Here is a 22,632-nt window from a genome sequence, read left to right as displayed (position 1 = left end):
ATTGACCCTATGATTATTTTACATATCTTAATATTTGTCATGAATGAGCCTTTAGCAGCATACAGCACATCAGAATAAACACCAACACAACCTTAAAACAGTCTGGTACTTTTTATTCCTAGCCATATATCAACATTTCCAAAATAGTATAAAACTGAAAATACTCAGTGACTGATGTCAGTGCTGCCATCTATTCTACAGGTTGAAATTTGCAGCCTGCTGCACACACTAGCCCCACCTAAAAACTCAGGCAAGCCCATTACAGTCACGACAGATGCTTGATCTTTAAATAAATATAAGGAACAGAAAATATAATAGTAAAACAGTTGACCTACGAGATGGTAGTGTATGACTTTGTTTAAGGTAAAACAGTGTCAAAGGTTTTTGTTGCATAATTAAGCGCAGGTCACTTATCAAACAAGAACAGGGATCAAGTCATGGTGTTGCTGGTATGTCAATACATCCAACAGGTCTTTGTGCATTCAATGTGGTTATTGTAACACATTTCTAAAAAAAAATAACCCACAGCTTCACAAGGAGATAGCGAATAGCATCTACTTGTATTGTATCACAAAACAAGACGAGCAGCACACATGCCCTCATTGGCTGACTGAAAGGAGACACGGGAGCCTTTTCACAGCAGGAATATTGATGTTAATTGTGGGTGTTTCATTTAGGTGAAATGAAACACACAACATTAATGTCAGTACCTTCAGCTGTGTTATTTACCCACTGGAAGGTCTACAGTGACAGTGAAGGGTCTATATAGTATGGTTTAAAAAATATGAGGCAAAAGGCCTAATGGAAAACAAAGGGGTCGTATTTCTGCACTCGATAGAATAAGTCGCAGTAGCTCAGCGCAGCTAAAGGTTGCAAAGGCAGACAACGCAAAACCAGGAGGATAAATAAATACTAATTCAAATGAGTTGGTATACTGTCAGCAACACTGCTTTCCCCACTTTTACCACTAGCTTTGCGGTCTTTGGGGAAACCAGTCTAAATACAGTGCAGTCTCTCTGAGCCCATTGCTCTGCTGGATAAATACTTTATGTGCAACTGTGGCTCCAAAGAGACCACCAGACAAAGAAACCAAGCCAATGAGACAATCATGTGCAAGTTGTACCTTCAGTAGTCTGTCAGGGTTCTCAGTCCATGCCCCAGTACATTCAGCGTGTTATGTTCACAGTAAAATATTTCTACGTAGTGTTTTTTACACACGAGGATTCTACTGCACGCATGTGCTTATTTTTGGGGCATCTCAATGACCTCATTACATAGTTATTTGGAACAAAGCATCCTAGCTGGTGATGATCTTCTTGCGTGGTAAGTAGGCATTTGTAATCTGGTTCATGACCACCAGAGCCGGGAAGAGGGGGAGCAGGACAAAGGCCCACCACGCGGCCCCCTGCACCGTCGCCTGGAACCAGTCGGAGTACATGGCGGACACCACAGTCACCGTGGCCAGCAGGTAGACTACAAGGCCACAGGTGGCATGATACAGCTTCAGTCGGGGAGGGGAGGCGACCCGCATCAGCTTGGGGAAGAGCAGGCACACACCGCAGGTAGCTTGGAGAAAGGTGGCGGCCAGGGTGCCCACACCCAGCAGGCTGTGCCAGCTGACAAAGTGGGGGCGCTCCGAGACATTCTTGCTGGCCACCATGAAGCCTGCTCCGGTGACTGCAGTAATGAGGACTAGTGCCTGGCAGAACCAGTGGAGGCGCACTTTGCCCAGACGGGACTTGAAGCAGAAGGGGGATCCCTCGGTGGAGAAGAGGAGGATTCCTTCTGTCAGTAACAGGCAATACTGAGAAAGAGGGAAAAGGATGACAGGAAACAATTAATGTGTGGTTTATTATATATTATAAAAGGTAAAACTTGGTTTGTGATGTGTTTGAAGGGGTTAATAATGAGATGACAGATGGAATGCGCTAAATAGTATTCTTTGTGTGTGTTGTCAATACGACAACACAAAAGCAATGAAGGAGTGGAGAACACACACACGCACACTAGCTCATCTGTCACAGGCAGTTCGTGACAAAGGAAAACATTGTGGCTGACAAAGAATAAGATATGCTTGTGCCTCAAGTCCGTTTATCATTGTTAGTGATGCTGTAAACTAAGTCTCTCACACACACACACACACACACACACACACACACACACACACACACACACACACACACACACACACACACACACACACACACACACACACACACACACACACACACACACACACACACACACACACACACACACACACACACACACACACGGCAGCATTCTAGGTCAGGTTGTAACAGTATAGCTCATTGGTAACATCACAGTGCCCAGGGCATTTGAAGTCAACCAGGCAGTGACCATGCACCAGCCTGTACCAAACTCCACTATCCATTATTCACAACGGAGAGAAGGGATGGAGGAGAAAAGAAAGGGAGCAGGGGAGATTACATGGTGCAGAGAATATTAGAATATTAGAGGATAGAGAATATTAGAGGGAAGAAATTATGGAATACTCATCAGAAAAAAAGGTAGGATGATAGGGTGGTGCAGTTTTAACAAGTCACAGTGAGAATCAAACCTTCCCAAAAGTGTCCTTGAACAAAACACTGCTGCCCCTCCTTGGCTTTTGTTACTGTGTGGATAATAGCATTGGTGTGTGTTTGTTTTCTTCTCTTGCCTTAAGTTGCCTAGTGTAGTGTACGGTACACCGGTTAAAACTGTAATCAAGACGTGGGCAGGTATCCTGGTGCAGGTTAGAATTGTTAAAGCACAGAGATAAAAGTGCAACCCAGGGCTGTTTCTTGAATGTTGAAAATTAAAACAGCTGAAAATATTTTTTGGTATGACATATGACGTGATTCAAGAAAGAAAGTACATCTAACATATTTTGCTAGCAACAAGGATTGGTTTAACAGTTTCATGTGTAACGAGATCAGTGTAAAGTACGTGTGTGCGCGTGCGTGCCCAACATTACTTAGAATCATAACAAACCCTGGGTACTATATTCTGGGTACAGTATTCGCCATACTGATATTTGGAAGCCTGGGCCATGTACATAAAACAACAGCTGGTATGACAAAGATCAAAGCCAAACAACTTGCCAAATATACTGCTCTGTTTCGGCTGTTATAGGCAGTTTGTCTGTGTGGAGGAGAAGGTGTCATGTGTATCCTTAGGTGCCCTGCCCATGAACTGTCTGTCAACCCTGTTATATTTGTTTCCCTGTCAAATGAATTGTAATTTGTGGATTCAAATAAACAGCTAAAGTAAGTAAGTGTGTGTGTGTGTGTGTGTGTGTGACTACTTGACTGGACTTACTGCAACAGACATACACACTGGATGCCAGGAAAACAGACCTAGAATGAAAAAAACAAACAAAATCATATTATAAACCTGTAGAGACCAAGATAGGCTCCCAACATCAAATCGTAAACAATGTGGTTTCACCATCACCATCTGTATAAAGCAAGGGGTTTAATGCAAGTGTTCAAAATGACTCTGCATCTCATAGACATAAACTTGAGGCTTATTATGACTTATGTGCTTACTTGTTCCAGGACGGGATAAGAGTGAAATGAGGACGGTCAGGCCCAGCGCGGTGACATGAGCCGCTATCACCGACACCCTCCGCATCCACGCGTACAGCCAGAACTCACTCATCACCAGCCCCTCTCCTACCGGACTGTACTCCACCACATCCGACCGCATCTCCCGTCTCCGGCAGCACTGCTACCTGCAGAAGATGCTGCCTGGTACCATTACTGACACTGCGTGTAGGCAGGGGGTTTCCCAGTGGGACGATGCGCTTATTTTGCCTATTATTACATTGAGAGACCTATTAGAATGTGTTCAAATAAAGCGCGCAGTGCGATCCATCAATGAGCCAAGCTTCAACCGAAATGTGTTGTCTTTCAGTTGGCCAAAGAGACAGTGGATGGGACATCTTCACCCAGTAACATTTCTTGGCGCTAGTACAAACTGTGTTCGGTGTTTTCCGCCGGATTAAAAGATCTTTAAATCCTCCCAAGTAAACACAGACCGTCCAAACAAACGGGAGCGTTTCCTGGCTTGTACAGCATCCATTGACAACACAGCTCCGACCTCGGACAGCACATATCAAACCATACAATTGTGCTAAAACAGAGTATAACGGTGTAAAGACGTTACAGTAACGTTATAATCCATCATGTGGACCAGGTGCCGTCCTCATCTCGTCTGTGCACTTCCTGAAATGAACATCTGACAACAAGCCGGCAAGTGACAACATGATGAATCAACTATACATGCCATCGTCCAGGAGGTTATTTCAAGCCAATCCAACCTATGCAAGAGCGACAGTCCCTTCAGGCAATGGGATGTACTGTATGCGCCCTCCCTTTGGAAAAACATCAACGTCACCGCCAGCCCGTGTAGTGCAGATTAGGTATCCAATAGCCTCGGGAACCTGACTGCACCTCCAAACATCAAAGACGCAGATGCCATTTTCTGAGTCGCAAAACTGCATAATGCATTCTTTCAATGTGGGGTGGGCCCAGCCACCGTTTCTATGGTCCTGACGCAGGCAGCTAGCCTTACCTCACCTGCTGAGAGCCATTTGTAATTGTAACCATTGTTATATATTATGTGAACAGGCAGGCCATACCTGTTTCAAGGGTGGAATTCAGATGGCATACTAGAAATGAATAAAAAGATCCAAGGAAAATTAAAACAGGGTACACTAAAAACCTTTTCATTCTATCATGGTATACAGGTATAACTCGTCTGAACTGCAGAGGGTGTCTGATGGCATTAAATTAATTTGATACATGCAATAGAGATGTAATAACATCAGTGAAATTGTGTACAAACAAGAATTATGAAGAAATCGAACAATTCACAACTTCCAAGTGTAAAGGACATTTTTAATCCATTTTTTAATAAACCAACATATTTTTCATATAGCAGCATAACCAGATGGTCTTGAGGTATTTCTAAATTCATACACTGATATTCTACCCCCACTCATCCCGACATTCATCCATACAACAGCAAACACACAGATATACACGCATAGTCGCATACCCACGTCTGATTCAGACAATGAGGACCGCAGAATTCACATTCTACTAGTTGTGCACATACAAAAACACAACTCGACACACTCACACTTGAGCCTACAACATATAGGCTTCCTTACACAAAGGCAGATGCACACACACACACACACACACAAACATTGGCTTGGGTATTCAAGCACACATATAGAACACATTTAGAGTCCTGTGGTCACAGTCCCAGACTGTAGAGCTGGCTCCCTCATAGTGGCTTGTAAGGCAGGCACACTTAATGGTGCAGTTTTGGCTGTGGGAAGATATGAGACAACAAAAGAATATGAGATGTCTTTGACTTTAGTAATACAAACAAGTCTGTATATTTATTTGCACTGGAATGGCAAGCCAGTGCACGCAACCTCTCCCTTTAGGTCGAGGTCGCTTCTCACCCTCAGGTGTCTTACTGGTTTTTTCATATCCAAGTGCGACCTGCGCACATGTTCCAACATTTGAATAAACAAATTAATTAATCCTACTCCAAATGGCAAAATCACCATCAGTTGACAATTTTATTAAAAAAAATAAAGTTAAAAAACTTGTACATACATTGCCAGAATCTGCTTTTTGTTTGTTTATGTGCTAAAAGAATGAGCATGCAATGTAACTCAATGGGTTGACTGAGTCCGACATCCTACCAAAAACCTAACCCTAACTGCACACGGACGCCACAGTTGATTTTTAACCACTCAGGGGTTCGTTTTAACCCACAGCACATGTCGGGAGTGCAGGATGGTATGTCTAACCAACGTATGCACCCAGACTACTGAGCATCCTGCCTAAATTGATTTCACTTGTTGGGTGGGGACTCGCATTGGTACTCGTACGCAATATTAAATAAATGTTGTCCACATTCTTCCCCTCACACCAGACTCACCTTCTGTGTGCCCAGTTTCTTCTCCGCCCCCCCAGCCAGCACTCCACCTTTACTGTCCTTCCAGGGGTAGAAGTTTGAGCGAGGAGAGGAGGAAGATGAAGAGGAGGAAGATGGTGTGCGGTGCACAGAGGGCTTGGAGGGCGGTGATGGGTCCCCGTTGTTGCCCCCCTTGCGTTTCTTCACCAGCCCCCTGTGTTCATAGCTCCCACCCCCACCCCCCCGTCCATGCAGTCCTGAATCCCCCGACACCCGACTGTGAGAGTTGGCCGATGCACTGTCAGGGGGTGAGGAGTGGGCCGGCGTGGGGGTGTGTGTCCGTTTGTATGACCAGGCCGCCGTGGCAGCCGGAGAATGGGATTCCGACGGGGATGGCTGGGGGCGGGGCTTGCTCACAGGGGAGAGCGTGCCGTTGGTCTGTCCGTGAGGGAGGGGCGAGGGGGTGGAGGTCTTAGAGGAAGAGGTGGAGGGCGGGCGGCCCCTGTCTTGGAGAATTATGCAGTTCCTGTCGGGGCCAGAGTGCTCGCCCTCCTGCGATGGGGCCTTGCGTTTGCGGAGTGCAGCAGCAGCTGAGGCCGCTTCCTCCCGGAGCTTCAGCATCTGCTTGCTGGGCCGGCCTACCGGGTTCTTAGGCCTACCAGGCCCCATCTGACGTGCTGCTGCCGGCTTCACTGGAGCAGGTAGATGGTCACTGCCACTGACACTACTGCTGCTCCCCAGATTCTCTGGCTGGCTGGTGGTAGAGGGTCTCCCCGGTCCACGACTGGATGACGAGGTGGTTTTGAGGGAGGAGCTGATGTGACTTCCTGTGCGGACTTTAGAATGCAGCGAAGAGGACGACGACGTGGAGGATGAAGGAGAGGAGGAGGTGACAGCCTTGGTAGAGGGGCTTGCAGACTGAAGGTCTGTGGCTTGAGGTATTTTCCTGAGTAGGCAAGAATTCAAGACATACATTTTCTTTGTCAGTGCTCAACATTATAAATGGCCTTCCACTTGCCCCATTGGTTATAAATGTCTCTAGTCTAGCTCTAATTGAAAGGCAGCCCCAGCAGAGAGAGCTTCACACACCTGCAGCGCACTCACTCCAGTCTGCTGCAGCATCAAATGTAAAGGCTAAAAGTTCATATAGCTTAATTTAAATCGTCCATCATATGCATGATGGATTATTAAGCAAATTGACTGTTTCTGAGTGTGACCCTTTGATTCCAAAATGTATAGTGATTCTGATTCTTCACCAAATGCCGGGCAATAATCATGGTAAAAATCATGTATTAGAGCAGTGGTTCTCAACCTGTGGGTTGGGAACCCCAGGGGGATCCCCACATGATTTTGGGGGGGTCCACAGATGACAGTAAAGTGACAATTTAAGGACTTAAAATACTTTTTAAATAAAAAATGTAATTAAATGAAAAAATACCATTACTGCATCAAAAGTAATAAACTGGTCAAACATTGGCCAAATTGTCAAATAATATAAGAAAGAGATAGCTGATCTACGAGCTCGCAACGCCTCACGCTGCGAGGAGTTGTGAGCTTGAAGATCAGCTATTTTCACAATATTAATCTGTGGAACAGAGTCAAAGTAAATATAATGCAACTCCTACACTTCCAAGTGCTTGTCAGGAGAAAGTTGCAGCCGCACTGACGCCAACTGCTGGAGTTGGCTTGATTATGATGCAGAATTAAGTATTTTGTCACATCTGCAGATAAATGGTGACATAATCGGGCAAGTGTGACCACCAATACAATGGACATTTTGCCGATCGGTCGACAACAGTGAGGGTAATACTCAAAAGTAATCCTTAGCATTCCTAAAAAATAAAGACAAATTATTTGGAGTACCACTATGAGAAACAGATTCTGTATTTCTCTCTTGCTGCATTGGTTGAACTAGTTTAGTTTAGTTCCATACAAAAACATTCTTAATTCACAGTTTTTCATAGTTTGGAAAAAAAAAGGTATGGACTGAAGCCTAAGCTAATTATGTCTACCCTTTTGTTATTTAACTTAAAAAATTAAAATATATATGTATACCCCTTTTTCAGGTTTTCTACTGAACAATGTAATATTCAAGTAAAGAAATAAAATAAAAGTGCTTACATGCCTTTTATTTTTTTAAACCCAATGTGCTAATAATAGCAACAGTAATGTCCTATCCCCAAAAATGACACTTCATAGATAATTAAGCACTATGACCAAAATCCTAGTAACACTTGATTTGTAACTTTACTCTGTGTAGCTATTAATTACTTTGTTTTTGAATACCTTCTTAAGTTTACCCATAACATTCTTTCAATTCATCATCACATCTATTCCACAGCTTGACACCCTTTATCGTTATATACATCTACTTTTCACGTTGATCCTTTCCTGTGAATGTGAATAACAGCTCTCTCTCTCATTGAGAACAACCCTTGGATGCAGTCTGGAAGTGTTTTAGTTTTTAGCTCTAAACAGTATCTCTTGGTTCATTGTAACCGCTTGTTTTCAAGTGGCCTGGAAAGGCACAAGCAATGAGAACTTGCTTTCTGAAAAAACACAAATAAATAATTTAATTGACAGTTTTCCAGCTGACAGTGAAGTGAGAAAAATAAAAGAGCAACCAACAGGTCAACCATATCTAAAAGTGCTGTCATCAGCATTTTTATTTATTTATTTATTTAATTTATTTATTTATAATTATTTTGCATTATTGTTTGAAGTGCATTTTTTGTGTGTGAATTTATCAATATTTGTATGTTTTCTTTCGTTTGTTTTTGAATGCATTTACTTATTATGTTTGCATTATCCTAATAAAACAGTCCATCTAAAATAAGACATAAAAGCAGTGGTGGTTTTAATTGTCACCAGCATTTGAAAATAGCTAAATACTGTACATATCATGCCCAAAATTTCAAGCCAGATTGTCCTGATATTGTTTGTTTCTCTCTCGCTCTCTCTCTCTGTAAGTATTTGACATGAACAGTTTGAGATGCAAGGCTTCTTACTTCCAGAGGTGGGCGCTGATGTGCTGCTCCACCATACTGCTGAGAGCTGACCTCAGATGGTGAAGCCTCCTGTCAAATGTATAGACACCACCATGGCCCAGCATGTGACTGCCAAATGAACAAACCTACAAGAAGGATGCAGAATGGTTACACAAATATCATTCAAGTACGATTTAAACTAGAAAAGTGTGGTTGCCGCGATCACGTACATAGGCCAGCCAATTACAATGTCACGTCACCCCTGTGATCATGCGGAAGTAAATTAGAGGGGACTTATCCCCCCAAAAATATTTTTTCTGCAACAAACGGTTACATTTGTTGCATTTACGGAACGTCGGCACCCCTGTGGATGAAAATGGAATTGCTTTTGGCTCTGGGTTGATTAACCCACCTGCGACATGCAGGAATTTGGGATGGATTGGACATTCCGTTCGTGATTTGTGGCATTTTTTGTAAACTAGGCCCCTCCCACTAACTTCAGACGATGATTACGGCCGACATAATTATAAGTTAATTCATTTTAGTAATTATTATGAACCTCCACTTTGTAACTATAGCCCTAACGGTCTCCGAGGAAATAATACTTGAATGTGAGTTTTCGCATTTTCCCATTCATGTCAATGGGGAAATTTAATGCACGGATAAATAGATTAAACATTTCTCTTAGCAATGAGCAAGCACACCATTCCCGATGAAGCCGGTCGATTTGAGATATGGCTCAAGTGCGTTCTGCCAAAACTGTGGGAGGAGTAGCGTTTAAAAAAGGTCTACTCTAGAAAGAATAAATAAAGTGTTACAATTACAATAGTCTGGTTGCCATACTAATGGAGGCTGCTGCTTCCAAAAGAAAAGTCTACTAAAAATCAGGCGCTGAAACAAAACCAGCAAGTATGTCCACAACAAACAGCTTAAATCTTTGGTTCTTTAAAAAGGTGCAATGATGACTAACTTTCATGTTCTAACCGGAATCTGAATCCGGATTTCCTGCACACATTCAGCACCTCTTCACACTGCTGGTGTTTTTTAGCATAGTGTAAATATGTGTCGTTTGCATTGAGAACTAGAAAAAGTGCCCTTCTGGGCACAGGTCTCCATCAGGAGGATGTTTTGTGTGTGTGTGTGTGTGTGTGTGTGTGTGTGTGTGACGCGGCTTGGCCTGTTGTAGCGCCACCATGAGGCTGATTTGAAAACTGTCAAGTGCCATTTCTTCCTCAGCCTAGTGGGAATATGCATGCACAGTTTTAACCGCAATCGGACGCTGCGTTGAGTAATTGTGGCAATTTGTACAAAGCGGGCTACTCCTGAAAGGTTTAGAAGCCATTCGTAGGCAATGAAGGTGGATTATGAGAAATCAAACAAATGCGTCTTGATCACATGGCTATGGAGAGCATGTGTACCGATTTGCGTGAAATATAAAAGATAAAAGATAAAATCTGAAGGAGAAATATTAGAAAATGTCTTTTACATATGTCGGCCTCCTGGTGGCGCTATAAAGAGCAGATGTGAAAAATTCCAGGCAAAGGTTTTTCCTTTGCCTCTAGGGAGTTGGCATACAAAGTTATCCACAGATCCGTGCAGTTAGAGGTAAAAACACTTTTCGGCGAGTTATAGCACCACCACGAGGCTGAGTTGAAAATGTTCACGTGGCATTTCTTTCTCGGCCTAGTGGGAATGTGCGTGCACAATTTCACGGAAATCACACGTTGTGTCCATGATTTGCAGCATTTTGTTTGAAACTGAGCACTCCTGCAAACTTTGGAAGCCAATCTTAGCCAATCAGGATGGAGTCTGAGAAATCTGAAAGACCCGTTTTGTTGAATGGCTTTAGAGAGACTGTGTACCAATTTGCGTGATGTTTGGACAAAATCTGTAGGTGTACTGTCCAAAAACGTGTTTTGCACAAAGCGGCCTCCTGGTGGCGCTATAACAGGCCGTTCTGGAAATTCTGGGGCAGAGGTTCATCGTTGGCATCCAGGGAGTGTGTGTGCAAAATTCTGACATCGACCGGGTTAACGGTACCGGAGATTAGCTGTTCACAGACGGACGGACGGACGGACGGACGGACACACACACACACGGACGGACACACACACGGACGGAGTGCAAAACATACTCTCTCCCCATGCCTTCGGCCTGGTGGAGACAACAATTAAAACATACACTGGCCTCATAGAAACAATGCTTTGATTTTCCAACACCCAACTGCCATCACTCTAACTGACAATTCTCCACCATTAGTGTGATTAAAATGAAAATGTATGTATTTGTTCAAATACAAGCATAATAGCGTAAAGTACCGCTATCAGATAAAAAAAAATATATGTAAAACAACAATAGAGGGCTCCTTCCATCTAGCCCAAATGCAACACACACACACGAATATTTGTCTTACTGCCAGAGGTGTGGGATGAGGAGAAGAAGAAGACGATAATTCAACAGGTTCTTCGGGTCCTTCCCCCTCACTCTCATCACTAGAGATGCGTCCATGGACAAGAGGCGAGGGGGCACGGAGAGCCCCTTCATCATGCTTCTCTTCTTCTGGATCGCTCTCTGATGAGGACCTGGAACGGCTGAGAAAAGCAGCATGACAATTTGAAAGCTCATTCGTAAATTCGAAACCACCATATAACAGATTAAGAACAACATGAAAAATGTCAATGATGACTGTGATAACAGTCTGAAAACAAGGGCGGTCCCTCAACCTCCGCAGGTGGCGGTTTTTCGCGCCTAGGCCGGCCGGGTAGCGTCGGACCAGCCACACCGGCTATCAAAAGCCACCTGTGTCCAATTTGAGGACCCCTGTGGCCGGCCACTGTGCACCAGATTATATGGTAGGTAGCACACTAGCATTGCATCACTTGCTAACGTCTATATGCTAAAGCTATACAAGCCCACATACCTATACTGTTCAGTGAAATGTGCAATTTCTAACTTTACTGCACTCTGTCTGCCATATTGAATAATATTGTGAAGTGATGAGTCATCAAAAAGTCTCACAAAACATGCATATTTAGAAGAAACTTGCCGGAAGCGTCTCGCTCAGTGCACTCTAGACATGATATCTGAAGCACTTCTCCAGTCCAAAAATACTTTTTATAGACACGGACCCTAACTGGAATAGACCAATCATAACGCTTGTTAAAACGTTTATTCACTTGTTTGTCTATTTATTAACTGCAACTATTTGTAGTCTTACTTAATGTGCGGTACACCAACATTCCTGGTGATAATGCAGGTAAAATGCAGTAAATTCATCTTTCTTTAGTGACAAAAACATTTGATGATATTTTGTTTGTTTCCAAAAAGGTATTGACTATTTTATGTGGAAAAATCTGTAATATTCGACTGCAAGTCAATGATCAAGGCTGTTTGTCTCAACATAGGGAGAGCAATGGGGGGAAGAGCGTAATGATCAGTGTATTGTGTTTTTTTTCCTACCAAGGTTTAAGATAAGATTACTTTAATACTAGTTCAATGGATATCAGCACAGATCATAGCCTTAGATCTAAGATCTAATCTTAGATCCATGCCATTAAAAAAAGATTGCAAAGTCCATGGGCAATAATTATTACACCAACTAGTAACATGCCAGAACTTGTTTAATAGGAAATGCTTAGTACCAGTAAGGCTCACTGACCTAAAGGCAGGGAGGTTGGACAGTAGCCTCCTGCAGTGTGGGGATCCAGCTGGCTCTTCGTAGGTCTCTGGACTGGGAGAACGACCAGCAGAGGAGCACCCCTCCAGGGCTTGGGACCCTCTGTCACGGACCTTGGTTTTTAGCTCTGCCACCAGCTGGTCAAAGTTCCTACTGCGTCCCATCACCTTCCTCCTCTGGTGGATGGAGTGGATCTGTGGGAACAAATACATACAGTGAGTTGGGAGTAACACTAGTAATCATATCATCTAACCACTGATTAGGATGATTAATTGACATCAGCCAATGTTTACGGCAGACACTTCGGAACTAAACTTTTTTTCCGTTATTGAAAAATTAACATTTTAAATTTTGAAATATTGAAAAGTGGACAAAATGTTTTGACAGGTTATTCTTTCTAATAAAGCTCTGTCTGAAACATCCTTGCAACCACAGGCTTCAGCTACATGCAAAAACATAAGTTTCCCCACCAAAATACGTAGCCTGCGTTATTTGTTGGGAAGCGATGCTGCCAAAATGCGTAGCCTACGTTTATTCAGTTGTATAAATGTGTTTAATCCGATCTAGTGGAAAGGCTACTCACATTAGCTTCGAATATTAGCTTAGACCCTAGTCGCTTTAGTCTCCAAATGCCCCTCCCAGGCGGCATTTCTGGTCAAAACAACGCTTATTGCCTAGTTATTAGAGCCTAGTGGTCGTAGTAATGTTGCCACGGCCAGTACTGATCATACTCCAGGCAGACAATAACATCCGGTCGAGAGTCAACACACAACATTAACAAATTAACACCAGGTGGCAGTCAAATTGTTAAGCTGACAACATCCGGTCACGGTGTTTTGGATCTTCAAAATAAGGGTTGAACGGCACGATATCCTGACATGTTATTAATTGATCCTGGTGGAAATTATGTTAATATACTGCACTGGATAGAAGCGGACAACCATGTCATGGCAAGTCCATTTGCATTTTTGTTGGACTAGTTAATAAACAAATTGAAAAGAACAAAACAAAAACGTTGCATTCTCATTTCCACATCTAATGCTTTTTATAACAGAAAGCTAATTACGTTGCAGTGCAACTGCACATTGCAAACCACAAAAATGATCTAAGCATATGGTGTTCCTTAAATTAAGTGTGGGAAAGAATGACAATACATCAAGCTACTGGACCTTAATGCACACGATACAGTGAGACTTTAAGGGAAGCTCTTTCCCTCCGATTCTTCACCCTCTCTCCTGTCATTTCCTGTTAATCATCCTGAGGTGGGGTGGCTTTTCACACTCTTCATCGGTTACTTCCTCTTTCTCAGACAACAGCGACCATATAAGGACTCTTCCTGTGCTCGGAGGCCTGAGGCTTGAGACTAAGGGCACTGATCTGTGAGATCGGATTACATGTGCTGAACTATATTTTCTGACAGTAAAACAATAACGCTGATCTTATCCACCACATCATTTCACAGAGTTGTGCACAACGTTGACAAAATGTCATCTTGTGATCTTCACCACAATGTGAGATTTGAGCTTGTAGATCTTATAGATAATTTTCACTATTTTTAACTTCAGCAAGTGTGTCTGGTGTACAAATCCTAGGGTGCAGGGTTTTATATTGAGAATGCACTTAACACTCACTCCGGACTGTGCTAGGACAACCTCAGAGTGAGCCCAGTATGAGGACCAAGGGTAAGAGTAAACAGAAAGTAAAAAGACGGCTTCATATTTGCACTGATTAACAGTTATTAATGATGACAGATTAACGATTGCTTCTACAGTATGTGGAGTTATTTGTAGAGCCAGACAGACAGACAGACCAATCTTAAGTGAACAAAGCTACACTAATTATAATGCTGCATTCAGAACCAAAGCTGCATGTGTGCATGTCCTAGTGTGGTGTGGAAATAGCGATATTCATAAAAAAGTGCTTCACAGTATTCAAGAACAATGTCAGTGTAAGAGAATCACAGAATTGTCTATGTTGTTGTTTTTTTTACATGCAATAGCAATGCAACTTTTACGTGTTTCAGTTTCACTTTTGTTTCGCCAGGCAAGACAAATAGTGTTCTAGACAGTTTGGCCTTGCAGCCAGGCTGTAAAGAATAACACCAGCCATGTGCCGTTACATCTTTGTCCCTGGCTGGTATTCCTGTTTATTCGTCAATTTGGCAAGTGCAAAACATAATTTTGGAAGTCAAGAATGCTATTCTAAAAGTACGTCTCGCTTTAATAAAAAGCTAAAACACACTTCCAAATAAAAGACAAAGAAACAAGAGTGAAACAATGACTGATCAAATTCTAAGGAACAATTTAATATCCTTTCTATATTTTTCAAGCTTTAAAGTTGATTTAGCCTTGCATGTAAAGGTTTCTCTGTATCACTCAGAGGTTGAATCTGCAGAGATGATGTGATGTGTCATCAGTTCAATAGGACTCTTGTTGCTATTGTCTGTGAAATGGGAGGCCACCGTCTCATAACCTCATTTCCTCTAGACTCTGGGTGAGTGGATAGAATTGGGTCAAAAGCAGAGGGGATGGCACTGCCTGCTGAAAATAAGCCTCTGTCACCTATTTACTGAATGACAATGACGCTAGCAAAGAAAATAAAAGCTGGAGAAAGTGAAAAAAGTGTAGCAAGAAACAATAGAGAATGCCGTAAATAACGTGGATGGTTTAAAAACATTTGGGTGAATGAGTGGCAGGTGAGCCGGACAAATGAGGAAGCAATAGCACAATAGATAAAATGGGACTCGGGGCCACTGGGCTAGCTCAATGTGTGCATGTTTGTGTTTCTCTTACATTGCAGGTCAATAGGCGTGTGCAGACTTTCTTCCTGTCAAGGTCCAGGACGCCGCAGTGCTTGTCTAGGTCACACTCTCTCTCTGCAGACAGAAAGGGCAGTTCAGCTTCAACAACACTCACTCAACTGACCGTTTCACCTTAGAACCCAACCTGCTTCTTCAGGCCTTAGAGTATATATTAATAGAGACGGCACCCAATATCTCCTCCCATCCACTTGCATTAAGTTGCTCAAAAGCGCATGAAGCGATTTCACTCCTCCTTCCGGGTAGGAACAGAGTGCATTCTGGGATTGATTGGGCCAAACAACTATCATTGCACGCGTTCAGCGTTCACGTGTCATCATGAACGTGCGCAATGATAGTCAACGGACCAGCGCGTTCCAGTGTTTGGCCCAGCGCTGCAATACCAAATTCGGCCACTATGTCCATTTCACCTCAGGGTTTCCTCCGGGTGCCGTTTCTATTAAAGCTGCTATAAGCAATAATATGTCAAAATTTGAATGACCTTTTTATTTTTTTGGTATTCACACAGCCAGCAATGGGTAGAACGCTCCCAAAAAAGATTTAGTCTCTGTGACACATCTAGGGGCCGCAATCTGCATTCAAAGAATTTCCTAGAATGTCATTGGTCGATTTGCCTGTCTGCTTCCTGATTGGTTAGTCACTGCGACCAGGTTTTTTTCGACCAATGACAAAGCTTCTAGGAACATCTTTGAATGCAGATTGCGGCCCCTAGATGTGTCACAGAGACTAAATTATTTTGGGGGCGTTCTACCCATTGCTGGCTGTCTGAATACCAAAAAAATAAAAAGGTCATTCATATTTTGACATATTATTGCTTATAGCAGCTTTAATATATACTCTAAGCTTCAGGCGCCTACATGAAGTCCTGATAAAACTGTTCGACTTGATTGACTCTACAACAAGGATTCAAATTTGAACCCATAAAACTTTACATTTCACTGGTTCACTTCAAATAACCCATGTTCCTTATATGGCCAGTACAGAATTCATTTTCATCATGTCAGTGGACTACTCCCATTCAACAGTACCAGTTGCAAAGAGGAGCACATACCCTTAATTTATGCCTCGTTGCATAGAGAGGAAAGAAAACGTTTTTTGCTCCAATTTCCGATATCAGCGCCGATAATCGGCCGTTTCTGATAATCGGTCGATCAGCCGGCGAAGGAGAGTATTCTGTCACTGCACTAGTAGCCTCAGTACCCAGGCTTTTATTTGTGTTCGCATCGGCTCAAAAAATGAAAGCCTGGGGGAACGTGAGACATTTCCTGGTCTAGGAGTGTGAGTGAACTACAGAGCAGAGGGGTACCGATCTCAATATAGTGACATCAGTTTTCTCCGTGGTTTTTGAGGAGGGACGGAGGGGGGCAGGGGCTCTGATCGGTGAACCAATATTCTCCAGCACTTGCTCCAAGCGCGCCCGCCCCTCTAGACCAGAAAGCACGCTGGCTGGGCCAGGCTACTGCTACAGGTTGGCGCCTGATCAGCAGGGAGTGAAACGGGGAAGGAGATGGATGTTCCTTTGTGCATGTTATTGTCCTCTCAGTGAAACTTCACTGTTGAAGAAGCGTCTGGAGACACGTGGTTGTCTGCACTCTTCTCAGACCAAACAGTAGTTTGGCATTGACAGGGCCTATACAACATTGCCAATGACTAAATTAGGGAGAAAATGCAAAAACAAAAAACACTTAAGACGCTACTTGCAGACCATCAATTATGAGTGTTTCGTGGTGTGGAGAGAGACTTTGCTTTCTTTTAAATAGCTTTTAAACTTTAGAATTATTTTACTAGTACTTTGCTGGGTGTTTAATTGTATTTGTATATGTATGCATTGACCCGAGCAAAACAATTTTCCCTTGTGGATAATAAAGACATCTAATCTAATCTAATCTAATCTAATCTAATCTAATCTAATCAAATCAAAACACACCTGCTAACTCTATCACCAGTGTTTGCCATATGAACCAATCTAGACCAGAGGTTCCCAACCACTGGTACGTGTAACTGTGCTCGTATGCGGGACATGTCCCACTGGTACGCGAGAAGGGAATCCCAAGTTCTCTGTCTGTGAATCTATAACGTGCATCACCAGGATCAATGATATGGTCAATGACAATGATATAACATTATGTTGTGATATAATATAGCAGCAGGTAGGCTACTTGAGGCCAGTCGAGAACTGTCTTCCGTGTTTTGGTATGATGATGCCGCTGCGTGACCGCGACGCCCCCCCCTGCCATGCTAGTCCACAAACATTTTATGAACCATCAGCCAGTCCGTGGTAATAGACAGGTTGGGAACCCCTGTTCTAGACTCTAGACATTTAGTTGGTTCTGTTCCTTAAATCCTTTCATTGCATTCCTTTAGTCTCTTACTTCTCATAAGATCTGTGTAACAAAATATTCATTACTTTGGAACATCAATGCTTCCATCCCCAACTCTCCATATTCACCATTCATTCCATCTAGTATACTCACTGGAGGCCCCTTTGTTATATGGTCTGGGTACACGGTGGCTAATAGCTGCGGAGGCTGAAGGCGAGTCCTTCGGGGTTAAGGGGCTGTCGCTGGGCGAAGATCGACTGGGCAGGGTGCCCCCGTGGGGCCATGGTGGATCTCTGACGGAGGAAGGCGGAGGGCTCATCGGGGGCTCTAGGGCTGGGGGCTGCTTGAAGACGGATGCCTCCGAGTGACTGCTGTGAGAGGACTTCTCCAGCGGGGAGTGTCTGAATGACAGAATGGAGAACAGCTCTCTTCAGTTCAGTCTTCAGGTAAAAACAAGTTACGGTATGTCATTTATGGGAACATAACATGTTTCTAAAAGTCAACTCTGAACAGAAACAAGCGAGGTCGGGAGTTAAGTATTGGGCAACGTACGTAGTCTACATACATTTCATTATGTTTGGGGACATGATTGTAACGCTACAGAAAACACTGTTAATAGATTTTAAATTAATCATTAATAAATTAATTTGTCAACTGTTCCAGCCCGATCGAGAAGGATCCTACAGATGTTATTAGTTTGTGTCCAGGCCTAATATCAGAAGTCTTACCCTCTGCTTTCTGGCCAACTGTCTCCTCTTGACTGGACAGTGAACAAACACCAACCAATTGTCTGTGTATCATGTTCTCCTGATTCTCAACTCCACTTGCCTATTCCCTCATGTCCCCCTCATGTCCCTTTCGTACCAACATCTTCCTCTTTACCCTCCATTTCTACAACCTTTTCAAATGGCCCTCAAGCACTCAAGTCTTCACATTAGAGCTCATGCCTTGAAAGTGTTCAAAGATGCTATTGCTAATGGTACCTACGGTAGATATAAATATAAGTTGACAAGAGATGATGGTGGAACTAGCAGTAAACATAATGTCCAACTGTTACCTTTGCTAACAGATACCAGCTGATTTGGGTATTTCCAGCCAGATATTTCAGTTTTTATTTCAAAGCCATACTACTCCTATTATACAAACTAAATTCAAGGAATTTGACTTTTCTCCCCACTACTTTTGAAAATGGGAAACATAGAGCACAATACTGTTAAATCTAAGGAACTGCTCAGTTAGCATTTCAGCTGCCTGCCGTGTTGTGGTATACAGTAAGAACAGTTGGACAGACTTATAGCATGAACCATTTGGTCCTTCATATGAATACTTTTTTACAATTCACTCCTGTCTTAATTGTTCATCTGTGTTCTACACCTCTCTTACCGTATCCCATCCTTGGAGCTCTTGGGGTGTCTGTATTGGGGTGGTGTCGAAGGGGAAGGCGGAGCTGCACGTGGTGTCCCACCACCTTGACTCCGCCCTTCCCAGGAGGAAGCAGAAGCGGCATTGGTCCCATGGGAAGGGGAAGGGGAGTGGCCGTGGCGGGGTCTCTGCTGGGGTTGAGGGGCGTGTGTGGGAGATCGCAGTTTCGTGTATAGTTTGGTCAGTGGGCCGTGTCTCCTCTCGCAGTGCTTCTCAAAGGCCTGCGGCTTGACCACCTGGCCACAGTGGCTGCATACCACCAGGTAGAAGTCGTCATGGCCCGGGCAATGGCCGAAGATGGACATGTCTGATGGAGAAGAGGGAAGGGAGAGTGAAGAGTCTTAAGACAGAGGCAGAGTAAAAGAAACGCCTAGTGGTGGTAGCAAAGGGAGGTTGGCAGAGTAATTAAGTGCATTTTGAATTTTCACTATTTCAGACAGCATGTGACTCTAACACACACACACACACACACGTCTGTCAGACAGCTGCTGTTGCAGACTGCTAGGCTGATTGCCAAAGGGCACAACAGCACCTCGGGCCACACAGTCTCTGCCAAGCGACATTCACTCACTGTGCCTGCAGAGGGAAGTTTACTATTGGGTGCTTGTTCCAAGCCCCCAGAGTGGCTGGCCAATGTCGAAGCCGCCGAGCCCTACTGGTCAAAGCTGGAACTGCAGGCGGGCGTTTTTTGCCCGTGCATTTAGCACGGAGTGATCGTCAGCACTTCCACATTTTTCCAAACACATGCATCAACTCCAAGAAGTTGTATCTTGTATCCAGATGGTAGGTAAGGTTTTTCTGAAGTCAACTGTTATACTGTATATACTGGTCTACTAGGTAAAATGCCTCCAAGTCAGTGGATTGTATAAACACACTTAATACCATAAAGGGGCATTATTTTTTATATTCACAAGGTCTGAAAAGAATACATGTTGTATAAATATGTGCTGGTCGACCACATTGTCTTTAGGGGGGTGCTTAGGGGAAAATGACAATCACCCTTAGATGCAGAACCTTTAGGATTGTGTAAGTATGTCCTGCTATAAACTAGTTTGTGTGGCCTTAAACGATGGTGATTCAAGACTGGTTAAGCTTGATGGACAACGATGATAATACAACATTGGAATTTCACAGATTGATTCATGTGATCTAGCTTTAACCACTTAAGCCTCGTACATTGTTATACGACGAAAAGCGATCTACAGGCTCAACACATTGTGATGCAACACGTTGTGTGCTTGTAGATCTACTATTTTGACATTTTTGAAAATGTTGTAACATTTTCACCTATGATGACATAAAATAGCCCAAAATAGTGACACTGGGTTTAACGTGGTTAAGAGCACTGATACAAGGACCAAGTGTAGATCCATCCGTCTCAGACTGTGGTATGGCACCTTACCCTCCTTGCTGAGTGACATGGCTTCAGCTGCCTTCTTGCCATTCTTGTTGCAGTCTTCTCCACCAGGCCCTGGAATACACATTACAATGCTCAATAGGATATACAGACATAGGGGGTCGGTGGTCACCTGTTGTGATTCAACGCTCTGAAATTAAACTGGATTAGATCAAAGCCAATGAACCATAAACCGTTATCAAAACATTCAAATGTTGATATCGGTCAACTTCATACATCATTCTGGAAATAAAAATGCTCATGCATGCAGTTGCCAGTGGCAGGATCAACAGCTTCTGAATCCGAATAATCTATTGGGGGAAATTGGGAATACATGACATGATGACATTGCTTGTGTCACCAGCAAATGTGTATGTTATTTGTAGTGGACATCGAGTAGATTTGATAGTTGGGGACAGAGTGGCACTTGGAGGGATGCCAGACAATGATTGAGCGCACACACACACTCTCTCGCTCTCCGAGCGGGGCAGGGCACCACCACCACTTGACAATAGTCACGCAAAACGATGCTGCCTGCTTGTCACATTCTGACATTAGACATCTGTTGATTTGAGAAATCGGCGAGATGCTGGGTGCAAACTGAAGTTCAATCGGGTGAAAAGAACACGGAGTTACGTTCCCTGATATCAAAGGCTGGGTTATAGCAATGCATTTACATGGTGGTGGCAACAGCATCAGACTCCTCCTCCGTCACCGGTGTCACTCTGTATCCTATCCTATCCTCCTGATGATGCTGCTGCTAGCCGTATTACTAACACGTTAGCCTAGCCTGCTGCTAGCTCTCTCTCTCACTCTCTCTCTCTCTCTCTCTCTCTCATAGCTTCCCATGGCCAGAAGTTGCTCGCTCGCCCAACCATCCATACACACACACAACACAAGCCCCCTTCCTTCCGCTGTGATGCCACCGCTGTCTGCCTCCTCTCTCTCTCGCCGCTCCCACCTGCCGGCAGGCAGCGTATTTCCACGACCACGACGTGTAGAAACGCACAACATTATGATGGTCAAACTGCCACAATTAGTATTAATTCCCCCTTTGGACGCCTGTCAGTATGCGCTAGGACCTGGGAGAGAGAGCAACATGTTACCCACCCAGCGCTAGGACCCGGCAGGGTCTTTGTTTGGGTAACATGGTTAGCGCTGCCTTCCGTTTCCACGAAAATAAACCCCGACTGATCGATCAATCCGCTCTCATGCCCGGCAATATTGATGATGCGGTGGTCCCTTACCATCCGATGTTGTCACGCCGGCCCTCTCGGCCCAAGCGCTCCAGCTTTGACCCACGAAATCATCGAGGCTAGGCACCCGCCGTTCCAGAGCAGCCATTACTTTTACTGCGCGTTCACGCACCGCCATCATCACTGCGCGGCAAGCAACTTACGTCATATCTCGCGCTCCCGCCAGGGTAGGAAGTTCCTGCGTGCGCGTTCGCGAAACACCCACGCGCGCAGGCAGTTCATCACCTCATGCACTTGGTCCCCAAGTAAAAGTGTCTTTGGTCAAAGAAGGTCAGAAGGACCATGGCATCATCACCAACTACCCAGGTCAGGAAGCAGGTCTTCAAGATCAGCACTGGTGGAGAGCTTTCTAGGGTGGTGTGACAATGACTTCCACCACAACGGAAAGACCACCAAGTCACTAAGAATTTCCACACAATTATGCCCTGGTCTTTTCTGCAGCTGAAAACTGGGCCCAACTTGGTGTAGGAGCCCTCATGCCAAGAAGCAAGGTTGATTATGCCATCAACAATGCTCTCCGGAATCGGATCATAAGTTATTGCCGGCCTCCAGTGAGAGAGAGGCTGCTTAACTGCTACCATCAACCTGATGCCCTGCAACCCAACAAGGTCACGACAAATGACAAATTGCAATATTCCCTCCAAATTTCTCAGAGACTCAGCCATCTCTGCTCCAATCATCACCCACAGTCCCACATAATAAACCTCTCCATCAAACAAGGACCGGTCCCAAAATATTTCAAACTTGCTAAAGTAACACCCCTGGCACAAGAAAGAGAGCAAATTAGACCCCACCCATCTTAGCTCCATCTTG

General features: G+C 43.9%; 2 protein-coding genes across 2 annotated transcripts; both read right to left on the bottom strand.

The window, feature by feature from the left end:
- Positions 1-96: 96 nt before the first annotated feature.
- Positions 97-4,261, bottom strand: cyb561d1 (cytochrome b561 family, member D1). The gene is made up of 3 exons (XM_079509258.1): positions 3,552-4,261; positions 3,322-3,359; positions 97-1,804 (listed from the first exon to the last, which is right to left on the bottom strand). The coding sequence occupies exons 1-3, from the start codon at positions 3,709-3,711 to the stop codon at positions 1,298-1,300; spliced, it is 705 nt and encodes a 234-aa protein (XP_079365384.1). The 5' UTR covers positions 3,712-4,261; the 3' UTR covers positions 97-1,297.
- A 622-nt stretch (positions 4,262-4,883) lies between these two features.
- On the bottom strand, positions 4,884-21,966 carry atxn7l2a (ataxin 7-like 2a). The gene is made up of 10 exons (XM_079510264.1): positions 21,811-21,966; positions 20,570-20,638; positions 19,129-19,474; positions 17,899-18,146; positions 15,399-15,481; positions 12,589-12,800; positions 11,344-11,521; positions 8,952-9,076; positions 5,968-6,889; positions 4,884-5,343 (listed from the first exon to the last, which is right to left on the bottom strand). The coding sequence occupies exons 1-10, from the start codon at positions 21,938-21,940 to the stop codon at positions 5,326-5,328; spliced, it is 2,331 nt and encodes a 776-aa protein (XP_079366390.1). The 5' UTR covers positions 21,941-21,966; the 3' UTR covers positions 4,884-5,325.
- Between the last annotated feature and the right edge of the window lie 666 nt (positions 21,967-22,632).

This window comes from Electrona antarctica (assembly GCF_951216825.1).
Source record: "Electrona antarctica genome assembly, chromosome: 9".
In the NCBI taxonomy this organism is placed as follows: domain Eukaryota; kingdom Metazoa; phylum Chordata; class Actinopteri; order Myctophiformes; family Myctophidae; genus Electrona; species Electrona antarctica.
The sequence above is the reverse complement of the archived record's forward strand: the minus strand, read 5'-3'. Positions and strand labels throughout refer to the sequence as shown.

What these genes read in the sequence shown, in the direction of transcription:
- cyb561d1 (XM_079509258.1), bottom strand. Translation starts at nt 3,711, where the DNA reads ATGCGGTCGGATGTGGTGGAGTACAGTCCGGTAGGAGAGGGGCTGGTG. An exon ending in CTTATCCCGTCCTGGAACAA is followed by an intron (nt 3,360 to 3,551) that starts GTAAGCACATAA and finishes TTTTCATTCTAG; the next exon opens with GTCTGTTTTCCTGGCATCCA. An exon ending in CAGTGTGTATGTCTGTTGCA is followed by an intron (nt 1,805 to 3,321) that starts GTAAGTCCAGTC and finishes CCTCTTTCTCAG; the next exon opens with TATTGCCTGTTACTGACAGA.
- atxn7l2a (XM_079510264.1), bottom strand. Translation starts at nt 21,940, where the DNA reads ATGATGGCGGTGCGTGAACGCGCAGTAAAAGTAATGGCTGCTCTGGAA. An exon ending in CATGTCACTCAGCAAGGAGG is followed by an intron (nt 19,475 to 20,569) that starts GTAAGGTGCCAT and finishes CTTCTCCATCAG; the next exon opens with ACATGTCCATCTTCGGCCAT. An exon ending in AGCTCCAAGGATGGGATACG is followed by an intron (nt 18,147 to 19,128) that starts GTAAGAGAGGTG and finishes TCTGTCATTCAG; the next exon opens with ACACTCCCCGCTGGAGAAGT.